We start from the raw sequence: 19,094 nt of genomic DNA on the forward strand, positions 1-19,094 counted from the left end.
CCGGCCCAAAGTCAAGGAGCAATTAGATAAGCTAATTGTCCAAGGGGTCCTTGAGCTGGTTGACCATGCCAAATGGGAGACCCCGATCATCACCCTAGTTAAACCAGATGGGTCAGTCAGGATTTGTGCTGACTACAAGACAACATTGAATAAGGCCCTCCAGCAAAGCACCTACCCTGTGCCGGTAGTACAGCATCTCCTACACTCCCTGGGCTGAGGGACTATATTCACCAAGTTAGATCTAGCACAGGCCTATCAGCAACTGCCTGCAGATAAGGCAACTGCTGAAGCGCAAACCATTGTCACTCACCGAGGCACATTCAAATGCGAGCGGCTGCAGTTCAGAGTCAGCATCGCCCCCGGCCTGTTCCACAGCATTATGGAAAGGCTACTGCACAACATTCTGGGGATAATCCCATATTTTGATGATGTAATCATCTCGGCCAAAAGCAGGGGGCAATTGATAGAGAGACTGCAGGCAGTATTGGGCAGATTTCAGAAAGGCGGACTGAAATTAAAAAGAAATAAGTGTCACCTAGCCATCCTCCAAGTGGAGTTTTTGGGATTCCTGATAGATGCACCTGGCATCTGACCCACAAATGGGAAGTTGAAGGCAATACAGGAAGCCCCCACCCCACAAAACAAAGCAGAACTGCAAGCCTTCCTGGGGCTTCTCAACTTCTACAATGTTTTTTACCCCAGAAGGTGACTATCGCAGAACCACTCGACAGACTGCTAGATTAAACAACCACCTAGGCCTGCGGGCAACATGAGGCCAATGCTTTCAAAACAATAAAAAACATCCTGACATCCAGCAGCATTCTTATACAATACAGCAAGATGCTACCATTGACACTCACATGCAACGCCTCTCCCTGTGGAATCAGAGCAGTCCTCAGCCACCAGCTGCCCAATGGGACAGAAGCCCCCATAGCATATTACTCAAAGACATTGTTTAAAATGCAAAGAAACTACAGCCAAATCGACAAGGAAGCACTTGCAGCAGTTGCAGGAGTCAAGCGCTTCCATGACTACATTTATGGAAGACAATTCGACTTGATCAGTGACCACAAACCCTTGCTGGGCATCCTTGCTGGAGATAGATCCACACCAAACATCCTATCACCCAGGATGTTAAGATGGACTGTGTTCCTGGCCGCATACAGCTACCGCATAATCCACAGGCCAGGAAAAGATATTTCCCATGCTGATACCCTGAGCCTCTGTCCCCTCCTAGAGCTAGCCAAAGACCTGGCGCTGTCCACCACAGTACTACTAGTGGAAGAGCTACAGCCTGGACTGATGACATCTGCAGAGATCGCGAGATTCACAGCCCATGACAAAACAATGGCACGGATTTCAAACTGGATGTGGAGGGGATGGCCGGAAACAATGGAAGGGGACAAATTCAAACCATATAAAAACAGACAGGATGAGCTGTTAGTGCTTAAGGGCTGCATACTTTGGGGGGAGAGAGTAGTCATTCTGCCCCCACTAAGGAATAGAATACTGACACAACTACATGAGGGCCATCCGGGAATAATCCGAATGAAAGCCCTGGCCAGAAACTACATGTGGTGGCCAGGGCTGGACAAGGAGATAGAAATCTGGGTCACCACCTGCATCCCTGTCAAGAAATCAGGCCAGCCCCCCTGGCAGCAAGCCCCAGAAAATGGGAGATACCCACAGCCCCCTGGGCCCGAGTACACATTGACTTCGCTGGGCCCTGCCAAGGGCAAAACTTCCTCATAGTTGTCAATCCATACTCCAAGTGGTTGGAAGTAATACTAATGAAGTCCAACACTTCAGAGGCCACTGATGACTATTCTCCACCCACAGGCTACCAGACATCCTCGGGCAGCAATTCACCTCGCAGCCATTCAAAGCATTCCTGACCAGACTAGGAATCAGGCACACACTGTCCACACCTGCACATCTGGCAACAAAGGAAAAAGCAGAGAGAATGGCCCAAATGATAAATGAAACACTAAAGCGGATGGGCCGAGGGGACTGGCAAGAAAGGATCGACCAAATGCTTTTGGCCCAACACATCCCATCCCATGCGACAACACACCACAACCCTGCAGAACTATTGATGGGCTGAAGGTTATGATCAACACTTGACCGAGTCCACCCCAGCTACAACACCGAGACCCCACATAGATTCCACGGGAAAGTGCAGGCAGTTTGCCATAGGGGACCCGGTCTATGCTCACAATTATACAGGGGGGCCCACATGGGTACCAGCCAGGGTCACAAGGATTACAGGGCCCCGATCATACCAGGTAGAAACCAAAGAAGGGAGACTGTGGGAGAGACACATTGACAAGATCAGAGGCTGGGTCCCTAGCACAGACAACCAGCTAGACACCCAACACACTCCAGCAGAACGATCCCTGACTCAGGCCCTACCCACAGAACTCAACAAAAGAACTGATTACCTGGCCTCAAACCCGGACAGGACACGAGAACCCTTATCTTTCGAAGAGGAAGTCCCACAGTATACTTCTGAGGCCTCAGGCTCAACGGTCCCTGCCGCGCCACAAGATGACTTCGGAATGGTTCCACAGGCAGGGCCTGGAGCAGCAGCAAAGCTGTCCACTCAGGCTGCTGCCCCAGAAACAAGTGAGGTGCGCAGGTCCAATCAGACCCCTCCAAGCCCCTCCTATCTACACAACTCCGTAAGGTAACACGAGTGCTGATTGGAGGACACTCACTAGGAGGGGAGGGGTATTAAGTATTACCAAATATGGCCATAGAGTAGAGTCAGCTAGCAGACTCCACTCATTGGCCCAGCCACTTGCGGGAGAAATAAAGTTCCATCAGTGGCTGAAGCTTTGGACAGCGCCAGCTACAAAAGCCAGTGCCTGCTGTGGCTGAGCAGCTTCTGATTTAAAAGACAATAAAAGAATTTTACCTGCTCCTGCCGTGTCCTGCCTCTTATTCCCGCAGACCCATCTAACAATTATTTATCATCGTTCTGCTCCCTTCCAAGGATGTTCTCAGCTTCCATTTATCTTCTTTTTTTAACTATCTACCACAACAGCTAAATAAAATTCTTCAAACACATTTTAAGATTTTTATGTAGCTTTGCAATAGTGGTGAATATCTATACCTCAGGTATAGGATGAGGGTGAGAGTTCATTCTCTGTACTTGTGGGTTGGTTTCCAAACATTTTTCATTACCAGGCTAGGAAACATCTCTCGCAGAGTTTAGGGGATGTCAGTATCAGTATTCTTGTATTTATAAGGGCTTCAAGTATGGGTGTGTCAAGTGAGGATCTTGTGATGGGTCAGCTGTGAGACATCAATGAGTCTTGTGATTGGTCCTGAGGATCTGGTCCGTGTGCATGGGTTTATAGTAGAACTAGAAACCTGGGTGGGATTCAAATTTCTTAACAACCAGTTCTGTAGGCATGGCCTAATTTGTGAGTGTGATTTTGTGGTCATGTGACTGGGTGTGTGTGGCTTGGTGGTCACGTGACCGCCTGGGCGTGGTTTGGTGATCATGTGACCAGCCAGGGTGTGGCTTGGTGATCATGTGACTGGCTGGGCATGGCCAACTCAACATCACTTCTTTGCCCTAATGACTTTAAGTATAAAAAAAAAGATATACCAAAACAAAAGGTAGTTTATTATGTCATGTCTTTAATGCTTAAATAATTTTAATAGGTACACATAACTATAGTGTTACAACATTTTACAATATTAATCAAAAACTATTACTTAACAAAACTTTACAAAAAACAATAAAACTTATTTAAAGTACTGCCAAATTGCTTTTTTATTAGCATCCTCAGTTACAGTTTTCTTTTTTTTAACACGAGCATCATCAGCTGTGTGATGTGCCCGTAACCATTTCTTTCCTATAGGAACAGGGTCCCATTCTTGCAGAGGTAAGCCAATTAGATTGATCGTCAGGAGGTTAGAATAGAATACTTTATTGGCCAAGTGTGATTGGACACACAAGGAATTTGTCTTGGTGTAAATACTCTCAGTATACAGAAAGAAAAGATACATTCATTAAGAACAAAGAATCATAAGTACAACACTTAATAATAGTCATAGGATACAATAAGCAATCAAATCATACTAGAAAACAGTCAATATAAATTGTAAGGATACAAGCAGCAAAGTTACAGTCATACAGTCACAAGTGGGAGGCGACGGGTGATAAGGAATGATGAGAAGATTAACAGTAATAGTAGTGAAGACTTTGTAAATAGTTGAACAGTGCTGATACACTGTACAGTAAATGTAGGTTTTTACTTCCAGAAAGGTTTAAGCAAAGTCCAAAATAGGCAGTCCAAAGTCATTCACGCGGCGGCGGGGGCAGAAGCAGCAGCGGAGGCGGGGAAGAAGCGGCAGCGGGGCAGTGGGGGCAGAAGCAGCGGCGGGGCAGAAGCGGTGGCGGGGGCAGAAGCAGCAGCGGTGGCGGGGCAGAAGCGGCGGCGGGGCAGAAGCAGCAGCGGTGGGGGCAGAAGCGGCGGTGGAGGCAGAAGCGGCGGCGGTGGCAACAGCAGGAGGTGGCGCTCTGACGGCGCCCACCTTTTCTCTTGCTGCTTGGCCTGGCACTCACCTCGCCCCGCCTCGCGCCTGCCTCTCCTCCTCCTCCTCGCTGGCTCTGGCACGAAGGTTGGGGTGGGCACTGGGCCGCATTACAAGGCGACCTGGGCCGCATGCAGCCCGTGGACCGCGGGTTGGACAAGCCTACTCTAAAGGTTCTTTGGTCTTAAACCCATTTAGTCTGTTTGCTAGAGTAACCTTACTTGGCTACAAGCATTACAGTGTAAATACTTGCTACAGGGTTTCAATTTTACTCCCTCTGACAATTCAACAGTTTGTTTGAGCATTTTGAAATTAATGTGCCCTAGATGTCTATGTAGTAAATGTATACATTCATCATGTGGCTTAACATTGTTATAAACTGAGTTATACATTCACCATGTGGCTTAACATTGTTATAAACTGAGTTATACATTCATCATGTGGCTTAACATTGTTATAAACTGAGTTAGCCATCTTCAACTGATCATCATGTATTTCATATAAACCATTTTTAAAAGTAGCAGTAACACTTTTACCCTCTTTCTCTATTATACAGTTATCTCCCCTAAAGGTTACTACATAACCAAGATTAACTAAAGCTCTTACTGATAGCAAATTAAATTTCAGTTTAGGTACATATAACATAGTTAAATGTTCGTTTATACAAGAACAATATGCAGTATCTTCACCTGATGCTTTAATCTTCCATCCATTTCCAATGATACATGTTGTGTACTCGTGGACATCTTTACAAAGCTGTTTCTATCTTTAGTAATGCATTGCGATGCTCCACTAACAACAACCCACAAATCATGGTTTAGAGTTGAATTGCTAGACATAGCTAAACTAACATTCTTCTTAGCTTTCTGGTGTTTGCCAGTATTCTGTTGTTTTCTTTTCTTACAGAATCTAGCTATATGTCCCCTAGCCCCAGAAGAAAAACATTTCCTAACAGTATAGGCAGTTGAAGATAAATTCTCTTCTTGTGGTTGTTCCTTCCTCAGTTGGTTCCTATCCAGCCGTCTTCTTGCTTCTTCTAACAATCTTCCAGTTATTTCAGTCAATGTCAGTTTATCTCTGGGCAGTACTTCCGGTGAAGATACATAATCATCATAGCTTTCATCCAATGAGGAAAGAATGATGTAAACTTGATGCAGCTCTGAAAATATCAGTTCTTTTTCATGTAACTCTTGAAAAGTTCTTTTCATGAAGTTTAAATGAGCTAACATATCTCTACCTTTCAGAAGATGTGCTCTAAACAGTTTACGTGTAAGATGTATGTGTGCACCTACGCTGTCACGAACATAAATTCTCTTCAAATTCTCCCAACACCTAGCAACAAACTCTTTTCCACAAATATGGACTAGCTGCTGGTCATTCAGTGTTAGTCCAATTATACAAAGAGCTTGTTCGTTGTTTTGTTTAAAGTCAGCAAGCTTCTTGGCATCATCCTCATTTGCTGGGTCCCAAGCATTTACATCTGGTGACTCTTGAACTAAATTGCATAAACCTTCTCTACACAGAAGTAGACTGCATTTCATAGACCAGGAAACATAGTTTGTTCCATCCAACCGAGTTATCAGTGATAGACTTGTTGAAGTGACTTGTGCCATCTTTACCAGGATAGTAAACCACAATTAAACAGTAAACAACTGTCTGTATACAGTACTGTGCATTCAGACCACCTTTCAGTTATCTGAGCCTGGTATGGCCTGGGCCCATAACCAATGTTGAGGTAATTCCCTGTTAGGAAAATGAGCGCATACAGGGAGACGTATAGAGAGTAGTGTTGGAATAATACACACAGAGCACACAGATACACTGTACAGTAAATGTAGCTTTTTACCTCCAGAAAGGTTTAAGCAAAGTCCAAAATAGGCAGTCCAAAGTCATTCACAAGTTAAATCAGTCAGTTTTCAATCAGGGATAATCCAAATATCAAATTCCAGTGTCAAAAACAGTTCAGTATCAGACTTACATTAAATCCAGTAATATCAGTCAATTAGAAGATATGTAGCAACTGCAATACTTTCCAACAGAAGGAAACAGAGATACACTCAGACACACTCTCTTCTGAGACTCAGACTAAACAATCAAGGTTTCTGGCTCCATCTGATGGCTGTTTGAGAAACCACACCCAATTGCATGCTCTTGCATTCCCTTAAAGATATAGTACTAAAATGTCTATCCTGGCTTATATATTTCTAACCCAAATACCTGTTAGGTGACTTATATTCCTAACATAACACCAATACACAAACAAGTAAGAAAGAAAACAATCTATCCAAGCCTCTAGATGGCAGTGCTACTTATTTTCCTTCACTTTCACTTCGCCTCATAAATCAAAAGCCAGGAACAGAAAAAAAAAGTAAAAAATTTTTTAAAAGGAAAAAAAGATAAATCTAAATCAGAAAGAAGAGTCTAAATCAAAACAGACTTTCAAAAAGTTTGTTAAAAAAATTAAAAATTAAAAAAAGACTATCCAGTTTAAAATTGAGAAGTTTGCCAAATTCCAAGTTCCAATAAGAAGGGGAAAAAAAACCCTTCAGTTTAACTAGCTTAATCTCGCCGCTTGAACTCTTTTCACTTTTAAATTAACTTTAAGTCTTTTAGGGTGTTCTCTCCAAAAAAAACAATAAATAAAAATTCATCTCACCAAACTGACATACTTTCTTCCGTTCTCTTTCATTCCGGAGCTGTCCCAGCTTCAGCAGCTTGAAAGGCTGCCTCTCCACCGCCGGCAAAAAGGGCTTCTCATGGATCGACCAGGGACTTTGTGGTGTCCCTGGGATCAGCAGGATGTGCCCTTATCAATCACCGTCTCTACAGGACGGTTTAGATCCAGTGGGACCATCCAACAGCGGGGATATCAACGGCAATCTTGGAGCAACAAGATCGTGCATCGTACCGTCACGACGCCAGCTCTGCCCTTGGTCCTTGCTTCTGATAGCACCGGAAGTATAGCTGGAAGACAGATATTTTTTTCTTTACGCCCTAGGAAGCAAACAACAGCCTTAACCTTCTGAGCCGGAGATGAGCATCTTCATCATTATGTGAACACACACACCTTGATTTATAGCCTTGATTCAAAGGAAGAAGCGGAACGAAGAGAAGAAGGGAGATAGTTCAATGGGAAGATTAGTGGGAGACTGAGATTTAGTATGAGCCATTTGGACTGTTGGAAGAAATATTGGAAAAATCCAATACAGCTTTAAAGTATGGACAAAATGGTGGACAGGCTTTTTAACCATGAAATTATCTTTCATATTTCATTTTTCACAACACTTATTTCCTTTGAGAGTTCCAAAACGTGCAGGTAGTTCTTACTTAGTGACTGCCTCATTTAGTAACTGTTCAGTTACGAGATGACGAAGTAATTTTATATCCAATCCCTACATTTATTACTTTTACAGATCTCTAAAACAAAGGAAAGCTGAAGTAAGATTGTAAGTACAGTAGCAGTTTCATTTAGCAATTTTATGATTAAATTACTGGTACCAATTGTAGCATTAGTGAGGATTATTTATATGCCTATTAACAGCTATTGCTGAATGCAGGATTTAGTTCTCATTTCATACTAAACTATATATACACACACACACACACACACACAGAGAGAGAGAGAGAGAGAGAGAGAGAGAGAGTGTAGAATTACCTATATGGCTTCAATTTATACAATAGCTTAGAATTTAAAGGCAAATATTTGTAGCCGAGGGTTAAAATGAGGGATCTTTGGTATCCTCTGAGGTTGGTTGTTTTCTTGCAGACATTTCATTAACCAAACTAGGTAACTTCATCAGTGCTAGTAAGGTGTGGAGTTTACTTTATTCTAGTGGCTACCCATGTTTCCCTGAAAATAAGACCCTGTTTTATAAGTTTTTGCCACAAAAAAGGGCACCAGGTCTTTGTCATTCACATGTCATTTTGTCACTCCTTTGACATCCTTTCTTTAATGTTTCTATTTCATCATTTCTTTGATATTAGTGTAACTCTTCTCCTGCAGCGATTCTCCTGTGGCAATTGTGTTATCCTGCAATTATCTTGAAGTGAGTTGGCTGTGGTGAGTTGTCCTAGACCCATTTCTAAAAGGCTGGCACTCTGACAAATTAGCCATCAATAGACACATGGACATAAATAATATCTATAGACTATACAAAACAATCACAAGCTAAAAGGGGAGCAAAAAGACCTAAACATCTTTCCACCAGAAATCACTATTAGCCTAACAATGCTCATTTAATATTCATCAGACTTAACAAATGCCTAGGAAATGGTTAGAGATTTCTGGCAAGGATATCTAGGCTTCAGGGAGGGGGGAAATGGTAATTTGAATTAGCAACAATTGATGTGCAGCTGATTTTGAGGCTTTGGTGGGCCCCTTGCAGTCTGAAGAACTGTCCCGAATTAAGGAGAAACCTGGAAATTAATCTCTTTTGTCCTCTGGACAGACAGCGCTTGGGAACTTTTGTGGTTCCTTGATGAATGATTGTCTTGAGAAATGGATCTTCCCTTGTGCCCAGGTATAGTTTGAAGAAAAAACTATAGAACGAACCCCACCCCGTCCCCATTCTAAAGCATTGTAACAAGTTTGTTTTTTTATTCAATATGAAGTTCAGATGTTATAATTTAGGGGCAAACCAATAAACTTGTGAAAGTGTAATGCTTTATGAAAATTAATCCTTAATGGTATATGTTGCAGGGTACTTATGAGCATTTCCAGAGATCAATGATTAAGACAATATTTTAGCACAGGGGTGTCAAACTTGATTTCATTGAGAGCTGCATCAGGGTTGTGTTTGACCTTGGAGGGGCCGAGTGGATGTGGCCAGCTCAATGTTACTCGTGTGGTGGTCCAAGTGCTCTGCCAGGGAAAACAGAGCTCAGGAGGGCGGCATGCAACGCACGCAGAACCTCCTGAGCTCTGTTTTTGCTGGCAGAGGGATCACGGGCTGGTCCTTTACTATTCCCAGGGCAGCCCCATGGGCAAGATCTAAGCACCCCATGGGCTGGTTTTGGCCCACAGGCTTTGAGTTTGACATCTCTGTTTTAGCAGCTAAATACAACAATACAGTAATTTATTCAATTTTAAATTTGCTGGACTAAACATTTCAGTGTAAAAATATTTTCAATGATGTTAATGATGTTCTTTAAAGAATCCTATTATCATAAATGGAATTTCATGTATTTTTAGCTTTATTCTTTAATACTGTTAATGTGCCAAAATATGTAACAACATCAGATATTCTTTAATTACAGTATTTGCTGTCCAGCTCTGTGTGTGTGTGTGTGTGCGTGCATGGGTCTGTATGTGGTCAAGCAGTGTTGACTTCTAACCTAGCAACTGCCTGGACAAGTCCATATAGTTTTCTTGTTACTATTTTAAAAAATGTTTGAAATCATCCAGCTGGTCTAACGTAGGATTAAAATTCATAGTCTTCCAGTTTCTAGCTTGATACCTTTAACCATTATATCAGAGTAGCTCTTCTGCTATTCAGTTACTAGGCTGTAAATTGTAAAGCCCAGTTTCAGTCTAAAACAACAACATGGGACTAGTTTTAGTACAGAATCTTATATTTTCTGGGTTGCTTTTTACTGCTTGTCTTTTTTCATTGGTTTAGTTTAGGCAATGTATTTACATAAACTAAGTCACTACCAGTACTATAATGCATTACCCCTACAATATCACTAAACAAAAGGAGAAAAACAGATAGATACAAAATTTAAATTTTTAAGTAATGCTATGTACACTTTATTGCCTGTATATCTCCACAATGGTAAGCAGTGAGCTATAAATACACACTGTACTTGAACAGTAAAAACAAGAACGTTACGCATAAGAAAATGAGGAAGGCTATTTTCCTGATTTGCATCTGCTAAAAGTCAGTGAGTAATAATGTAATTTCCCCCTTACATTTATTTCTAAAGTATTTTCCCAACAGATAGCTTTTTGCAATAGCAAATTGCATTTTCAGTAACTACATTTTATCTTTTCCAGACAGAATAATTTCTGATAAAAGTCAAAGTAACTTATTAGATATCTGCAAGTATTCTATTATAAAGTAATAAGCAAATTGTGATATTAGTTCTTTTAAAAACAGCATTTGGCTGCATATTAAGGTATTAGATACTGAACATATACGGTAGTAGCAAAAGAAGAAAAATAAAATAAAAGTAATTATTTTATAGACAATGTTTTTCACAAGACGTTATGGATAGCAGCTTAGTCAAAAGTATTTACCCTGAAGAGGTAGTCAGAATCTTAATCTAGCAGAAAAACCCATCATCCTTAGCATTGCTATAATCTCTCCTGTAAATACACAATCCCTAAAACAAGATAATTCAACAATGAGTTATTCCAAGTATTGTGGGTTCCATCTGGGTACAGATTTTATTCTCATTCCCCAGCTAAGAAGCTTGGTATTTTTGTCTGATGGAAGTAGTTTTAGTTTCATTCTCTCTTTGACTATTCAGTCCATAAATATAAGGATGCATTATTCACAATAAACTTTTTAAACGATTACAGAAACAACCTGAAAACATTTCCATATCTTATAGTCCAGATGGCTGCAATAACACCAGTTCAACATAATCTTAAGATAACCATGCAATGAATTTAGGGCCATTTCCTGATTCAAATTAAACTCCAAACTATAATTTTAAAATCTGTAATACTTGTGAGTTTTTCCCATTCCCATGCCTTTAAAATAATCAGTGCACTAATCTCCAATCTTGCAACATATCATTGTGAAACAATTTATTCCAGTCCTGTCATATATTTTTATGTGAATGAGATTGACAGAAGTATTGCTTTCAATAATTAGGTTGAGAGGAAGTATTATACTGACAAATGATACAAAGCATTCTATTCCAAACCATCTTGCTTGAAGGTGGTGATACAGGTTCATATCCATTAAGTGATTTTACTTACCCTGATCTAGGAAAGTAGGATGCTATACAATCCAGTTTTGCCATACTATATTCTATATAGATTTCCATATAGAAAGACAGAGTTGTCCTCCTAATCTGCATTGAATTTTTGTTTATATGACAAACATTCAACGATTGATCAATCAAGCACTGCTTTCTGCTGCTGCTGTTGGCATTATGATAAGATATGAAGATGTCTCTTTGGTAATGAGACTGGTCTAGTTGGGGCTGAGCTCAATCTATCATTCTCTGTTTTCCCACTTTGTGCATCCAAGCAGAAGCATCTGATTATTAAAACCAGGAAGGAAAAGCCACGTTACTTTGCAGTTGAGTAAAAATGAGGAAATTTAAATTTGAAAGCATTCCTGTTTAATTAGTTTCTAAAAGTACATTAAAAAAAATTAGTGGAAAGACACACAGAGGAGTGCAAACAGAAAACATGATGTGTTAGTTAAAAAAAAATAATTTGCTTCAGTCAAGTGATATTAATACTGTCTTTCCCCTTAGATATGGAATTACTGGAACAGTCACATGCAGGCTAAGCAGCCCTTCATTAAGGGAAAAAAGATTGAGAGAGAGAAAAGCGCCAAAAATGCATTTGCGAATTTTCCTTTTATGATGTGTCTTTCCTCTTAGTTAAAAGATGGATTTCAGGATTACTAGCTTTGTCCTGGAACATCTGCTGAGGCATCACCTGTTCCAGATCCTGTTTGTGCACGCTTGATATAAAGATTCAACAATTTCATCTGCAGATTTAAATTAGTAAATAATATGTTTAGTTCTTACAACATATTTCATATTAAATAAGTCATTTTTTTATTTTTAAACTAACAGTTAATGAACAATGAACAGTAAAAGAACAATGAAAAAGATTTGTAATGGAATGATATATACAGAGGAAAGAAACCTAATTAGAGCTATAAAACATACAATTGTTGTATTTTCAAAGGATTAAGAAGATTAAGGGAGGATAAACTTATTGGCAATAATTGTCATATTAATATTCTCATCACAGTAGTTTATTGTATATAATGATCAATATAACTTAATTAATGTTCAGACATGATAACAGTTCTTTTTTCATCTTTACATTTACAGTATAAAGATAGATGCTTTCAGTTCTAAATTACCAGTGTTTCCCTGAAAATAAGACCTGATCTTATTTTCTTTTGTCCTCCGAAATAAGTGCTAGGCCTTATTTTGGGGGAAGTCTTATTCCCTCTGCATGTACCGATATTAGGTGGGGGCAGAGCAAGCGGCCTCTTGCGCCAGCTCCTCAAAGCATCACAGGCTATCCCACCATCCACAAAACAGCTGCTTCATGGGTGCAGCTCAGGCCACCTCCTCCAGCAAGTGTAGTCACTTTTGCTACCAATTGTGGCTGCAAAAGCAGGAGGCCAAGCGACACGCCCATGTCTCGTGCCCTTCTTACCTAATGGTGACAGTCACAGCAGGCAATTCTGTCCATGGAACAGCTGCCTCACTGGTGCCGCTCTGGCCACTGCCTCTGGCAAACATGGCCACTTCAGCAGCAGGAGGCCAAGTGACCCGCCTCATGCTGGCTTCCCAAAGGATACTGTAATAGCACTATCCACAATTTTTTTACGGTTATTTCGTCCCAACCCACATTGCCCAATATGGTGTTAAAAGTTAACATTTCAGAAATGTTACCATACCTGCGGAGGTCTCCTTGTGCAATGCCCTGCTGCAGCTTTGGAGCAAACCTCTGCCTTCCCTGCACAGGATTGCAAGACTGGAGGCTCCAAAGCCATGGAAAGAGCATTTCTGGATGTGTGTCTATGCAGGGCTCCTCCTTCAAAAAATGATCAGCAGGAAAATCCCACCACCACCACCTGCAGACCACTTTCTGAAAGGAGTTTTCCTCATCCTGCCCACTTCCAACATTTCTTCCTCTTCTGCATCTCAAGCAAAATTAAACTGTGATGGCGGGAGGGAATATCCTGTGAGTACCGTGTTAAAAGTTAATCATTCTATCATTCCAGACATTATTCTAACTAAACTAAACCTGCTAGCAGTACTTGAACACACTTGTAAGTAGATCATAAGCTTCCTAACAAACAGGAAGCAGCAGGTGAAGCTAGGCAGAATCAATCTGATACCTGTACAATTAGCACAGGGGTCCCCCAAGGCTGTGTGCTTTCTCCACTTCTCTTCTCCCCATATACCAATGACTGCATCTCAAACGATCCATCTGTTAAAATACTAAAGTTTGCAGATGATACAATAGTGACTGGTCTCATTCAAGACACTGACGAATACGCATACAGATAGGAGGTTGTACAACTTGCCTTGTGGTGTGACTGGAACAATCTGGAACTGAACATACTCAAAACCGTAGAAATGGTAGTAGTCTTTAGGAGAAACCCTCCCTTACTACCAACTCTCACAATACTAGACAATACAATATCAACAATAAAGACCTTCAAATTTCTAGGTACTATCATATCACAAGACCTAAAATGGACACCTAACATCAAAAACATCATCAAAAAAGGCACAACAAAGAATGTTCTTTTTGCGCCAACTCCGAAAGCTCAAACTGCCCAAGGAGCTGCTGATACAGTTCTACAGTGGAATTATTGAGTCAGTCATCTGCACCTCTTTAACTGTCTGGTTTGGTTCTGCAACCCAACAAGACAGACAGAGACTTCAGAGGATAATTAGGACTGTAGAAAAAACAATTACTACCAACCTGCCTTCCATTGAGGATCTGTATACTGCATGAGTCAAAAAGAGGGCTGTGAAAATATTTACAGACCTCTCACATCCTGGACATAAACTGTTTCAACTCCTATCCTCAAAACGACACTATAGAGCACTGCACACCAGAACAACTAGACACAAGAACAGTTTTTTCCCAAAAGCCATCACTCTGCTAAACAAATAATTACCTCAACACTGTTCAACTATTTACAAAGTCTTCACTACTATTACTGTTAATCTTCTCATCACTTCTTATCACCCATCGCCTCCCACTTGTGACTGTATGACTGTAACTTTGCCGCTTGTATCCTTATGATTTATATTGACTGTTCCTAGTATGATTTGATTGCTTATTGGTACCCTGACTACTATTAAGTGTTGTACCTTATGATTCTTGACTCTTGACGAATATATCTTTTCTTTTATGTACACTGAGATCATATGCACCAAGACAAATTCCTTGTTTGTCCAATCACATTTGGTCAATAAAGATTTCTATCTACCTTAACATTTCTGAAATATTAACTTTTAACACCGTACTGGGCCACATGGGTTGGTACGAAATAACTGTAAAAAAATTGTGGATAGTGCTGCTACAGTACACACACGCACATCTAAAAATGCTTCCTCCATAGCTTCGGAGCCTCCAAGCCTCCTTTTTGCATTCTAGTTAATTAACTATGTTTCATTTTGCTTTATAGGGTAAATTTCATCTATGATATAATGGCAGTTGTTTTCTCTAAATCTAAAATTAATAACTGAAGAGAAAAAAGGGCAGCAAATATATGAGCACAATGTTCATTCTATAAGAACAGTGGATGCTGTCATGCCTTGTATTTTCTTTATAACATTTTAGCAACTTTTATTTCAAGCATGCTGATTAAATCATTGACTGTAATTTATTATTCTCAGTTTTAGTAAGTTGTCTATCATTCCACATAGCTCCAAATTACTGAAGACAACTGGCTTGAATTGTAATTTCCCCAATTCAAGCTATTGTTGAAGAACTGGATAACTGACGCCTATCATTCACTGAAAGAAAAATAGTATGTAACAGACAAATCTTACAACATAAAACTATGATATTTTGGTTTTTTTACATATCTATAAGATGCTTTTGTATGCAGGATTAGGAATTGAACTATCAGCTTTCCAATTTACAGTCTGAAATAATAAAACTGCATGAAGGTACCATGATTTTGCTGTAAAGTTTTAAACTATTTATATGTTTTATTCAAGTTCTTATAGTGACTGTATCAACAACCATATTCATTTATATATTGTGGTCTATTTATAACATTTCATTTTTCATACATATTAACATAATTCATGAAAAATACAAGGGTCAAAAGAGTACTAGATTCAAATAGTAGCCAAAATGAGATTCTGAACAAATTTCTGATCCTAAAATCCCACACCTTTTTTCAAATCCCCACAGATTAGAAAAAATCAAAATCAAAATCAGATCTTCATATGGCATGTCACTTACTTTGCTGCTAGTGAGTTGACTAAGATGTGGCTTCAGCTCATCACCAATTACTGCATGAATAGCTACAAGGCAGAAGACACATGCCTTTCGAACGCTGCTTTCAGAGTTATCATAGCCCTAGAAAAGAAATAATTCAAATGCATATCAATCCAAATAAAACTGATAATCCTAAAATATGTTTGAAAAAAAAATCAGCAAAATATTCTATTAAGTTAGAAGATAACTTGAAAAACCAAATAATCTTTGGAAAAATAGTTTTGCAACATTTTTTTCATTGTTCTGTATCTTCTTACCTGTATTAAACCTGGAACTATCTCTGGCAAAAGCTGAGCAAGAATTTCTTTAGGTACTCTTTCAATAACTTTTGTCTGCATTTTGATTGCAGCCAGATTTATAGGATAATCTGCTGTTTGAATGATGGGACAAAGTACTTTGATACATTGATCTGGACTAATAGATGTGGCCAGCATAGTAGCAGCCTCTTCAGCTGATCTTACCACCTAATAGAAAAGAAAAATATAGAAATCCAATAATATTACACTTGCATAGTTTTATTTGTTAATAGTACTACAATATGTAGACTATTAAATGTCAATATATATTTTGATTTACAATAGAAATTTCTGTCACAACAGCATTTCAATAGTATCAATATTTAAACAAAATGTGACTTGAATTTTTTTCTGGATATATTGGAAAAATGAACTAATATATCTAGGAAATATTTTATAACAACTTTTATTGACTTTGTAACTATAATAATTTTAAAATGAAAAAAATCATCCTAGAAAATATGAGATATGTATATATTTAAATTTCTAATACATCTAAATCTTAATCCATTATTTCCAATTAAAATGAATTCATGGGAGGAAATGTAATTAATTGCTACATTTACTGCCTTTCAACATTCAAAAACAAAACTAATGAATATACTGACATTGTTTAATAATAAAACTGACAGAACAGACAATAATATTCCTAGAAGGATTTAAAATTTGTACACAATTTTATGCTATTGGGAAAATGATAAAGATCTTGTTTAGCAAGGAGGTCCATGATCAAAGATTATAAGATATTCATATCTTGTAAAGCAGATGTTAAAGGATCTCTATGTCCCCTGTTCATAAAAATCTGTATTATTTGAATAGTTTTGAATAGGAAATACGATTTTCTCATTTAAATTTCTGAAATCTGTATTATGAAAAACATAGCCTATATTCTTCATCTTCCTCACAGAATACAATATTATTACTTCAACACATCCTTAAGTTTAATACAAAGTTGTATACAAACCTCCTTATGAGGGTCCTTATGAGCTTCTAAAGTCTTCATTATTGTGAGTTCTGCATAATTTCTAAATCTTGCTGGTTGATGTCTTAAAATTTCTCTTAGGACTTTTAGTGCCAGGGCTCTAATTGCATACTGAAAGTTTAAGGAATATTAGTTTTGCTCATATAACTTCTAACTCATTATTATTGATAATGGAACAATATAGTATTAGGTTTTTGAAAGTTTATTCCAAGCATTGTTTTTTCTTCACAACCATATTCGATAATGAATAGTATACATTTATTTAATATTTTTACATTACATATTATTTTAGTAAAATAGTTGCTATAAACTTATTGTAACTGCAAGGTGTAATTGTGATACATTTACTAAGAGTCACTTTACTTTTATGGGACCGAGATACTGAAAAGTGTATTCTATTGTCTGTATTAAAGAGTACAGGTATAAGAAAGGAATATGCACTATTTTTAAAGTTCATAATCCTGATGTAAGTTCAAGGGGGACCTAAAGATGCTTTTTAAAAAGGTAACTGGACTTCCATTGTTTTTCCTTAAAGACATTTCATTTCCCGTTCAAGAAGCGTCCTCAATTCTGAATGAGAAACAAAAAAACTTTGAAAAAGCATCTTTGGGACAACCATGACCTGTATGACTAAGAATTTCCATACACATTCAAGAAGGACATTAGGTATTAGATTGGAAAACAAAGACTGAATTTTAATCCTCCTGTAGTTATGAAAGCCCGATGGAAGATTTTGGCGTAGTTATTTTCTTTCAGATCAACTCAGCTTACAATGTTATTATTGTGGCCAAAAGAGAATAACAGAACATTATGTATGCTATTTTGAATTGTCTAAAAATAAAGGCAAGTTATACTTTTAATAACTATAACATCAGTAACTTTATTATCCATGCTGTTATAAGATTTTCCTTTCTCCATTTTGGGACTTACCTCTTTGTCTCCAAGAGTTTCAAGTAACAAAAGAAGAATTGTTTTGAAGTGCTCATCCCAAACACCAAAGGACTCCTCCTGAGTCAATTTCATTAGCTCATAAAGAGCAGCTTTCCGTTCTTCAGCTCTCTCGTTATGGTTTGATAATTCCTTTAGCAATTCTGCAACTCGATCAGAATGGTCCAGGGAAGGTTCTGTAACAAAAGAAAAAGTAAAATTATTTAATTAGGAAAAAAAGTAACCATTCTTTTTTTACTTTATATGTGAAGGTATATAATATTTATGAAACAATAGACAAAAAACAACAGATGGAACTTAACCCTGATATGTTTTTTTACAAAATATGTCATTTTTCATTAAAATTTCCTATTATGGACAAGGAGTCAAGACTTTTTGAGAAAAAAAAGCAAAAACGACTACAGTAAGAGGACCATCTCTCTCTCTCTCTCTCTCTCTCTCTCTCTCCCAATTGCTAATAATGAAGACACTCTTTAAGCCCAAATTAATGGGCTTAAATCAATGGGGAGAAAAGTTGAACTTTCTGCAATGATCACCTTAATATCGTTAGCTATGGAAGGCTTAGGCTATTCATTCTTACAGATGGAGACACGTATCTGTGTCCCAGAATTTGATCTCACATTTGATCTTCTCAATTTTTTTTATCCTATTTATCTTTTCCATATCTAAAATGTTATTACATCCACAAAAATATCAGACTATTTTATACAAGCACCTTAGCAGTGGCAATCCCAAACAGGATCTGCAAGTCACAAACAAGCCCAAACTGAAAATTTGCCCAAATTACCCCTTGAGGATAATCACCTCAGTTTAAGAACCTTTTTTGTCTTTATCTTAAAATACATCTTAAAAAACACTAAAAATATGCCCTGTTGTCTTCCTAGGCTGCATTGACAAAGTATCATTAGAATTTTATTCCTATTATACTATATTATTTTAATCAATACTCTAATAACATACAGTATATTAGATTGCTTACTTGGCCATACACATTTTGTCTATATAAACTTTACCTAAATAAAAAAATGATTATGCAAAACATGTATTGAGAGGGACTGGAAATTAACATTATTCAGGTAGCTATTTATTTCTAAAGCCATAATATCCTTTATACTCTTTGAATAGGAATTGATGAGATTTACTT

The 19,094-nt window shown here is 38.4% G+C and overlaps 1 protein-coding gene across 46 annotated transcripts in view; it reads right to left on the minus strand.

Moving 5' to 3' along the window:
- Positions 1–10,267: 10,267 nt before the first annotated feature.
- Positions 10,268–19,094, minus strand: part of CLASP2 (cytoplasmic linker associated protein 2) — a 289,137-nt gene continuing 280,310 nt past the window's right edge. For all 46 annotated transcript variants that reach the window (XM_087915720.1, XM_087915696.1, XM_087915693.1 and 43 more), the window contains 5 exons: positions 17,933–18,126; positions 16,985–17,113; positions 15,982–16,188; positions 15,689–15,805; positions 10,268–12,221 (listed from right to left, as the gene is read on the minus strand). In XM_087915720.1, coding sequence (XP_087771846.1) covers positions 12,135–12,221; positions 15,689–15,805; positions 15,982–16,188; positions 16,985–17,113; positions 17,933–18,126 — 734 coding nt within the window. In that variant the 3' untranslated portion in view covers positions 10,268–12,134. The remainder of the gene's footprint in view (positions 12,222–15,688; positions 15,806–15,981; positions 16,189–16,984; positions 17,114–17,932; positions 18,127–19,094) is intronic.

This window comes from Pseudonaja textilis, chromosome Z (assembly GCF_049901715.1).
Source record: "Pseudonaja textilis isolate UNSWEBS1 chromosome Z, rPseTex1.2, whole genome shotgun sequence".
NCBI lineage: Eukaryota > Metazoa > Chordata > Lepidosauria > Squamata > Elapidae > Pseudonaja > Pseudonaja textilis.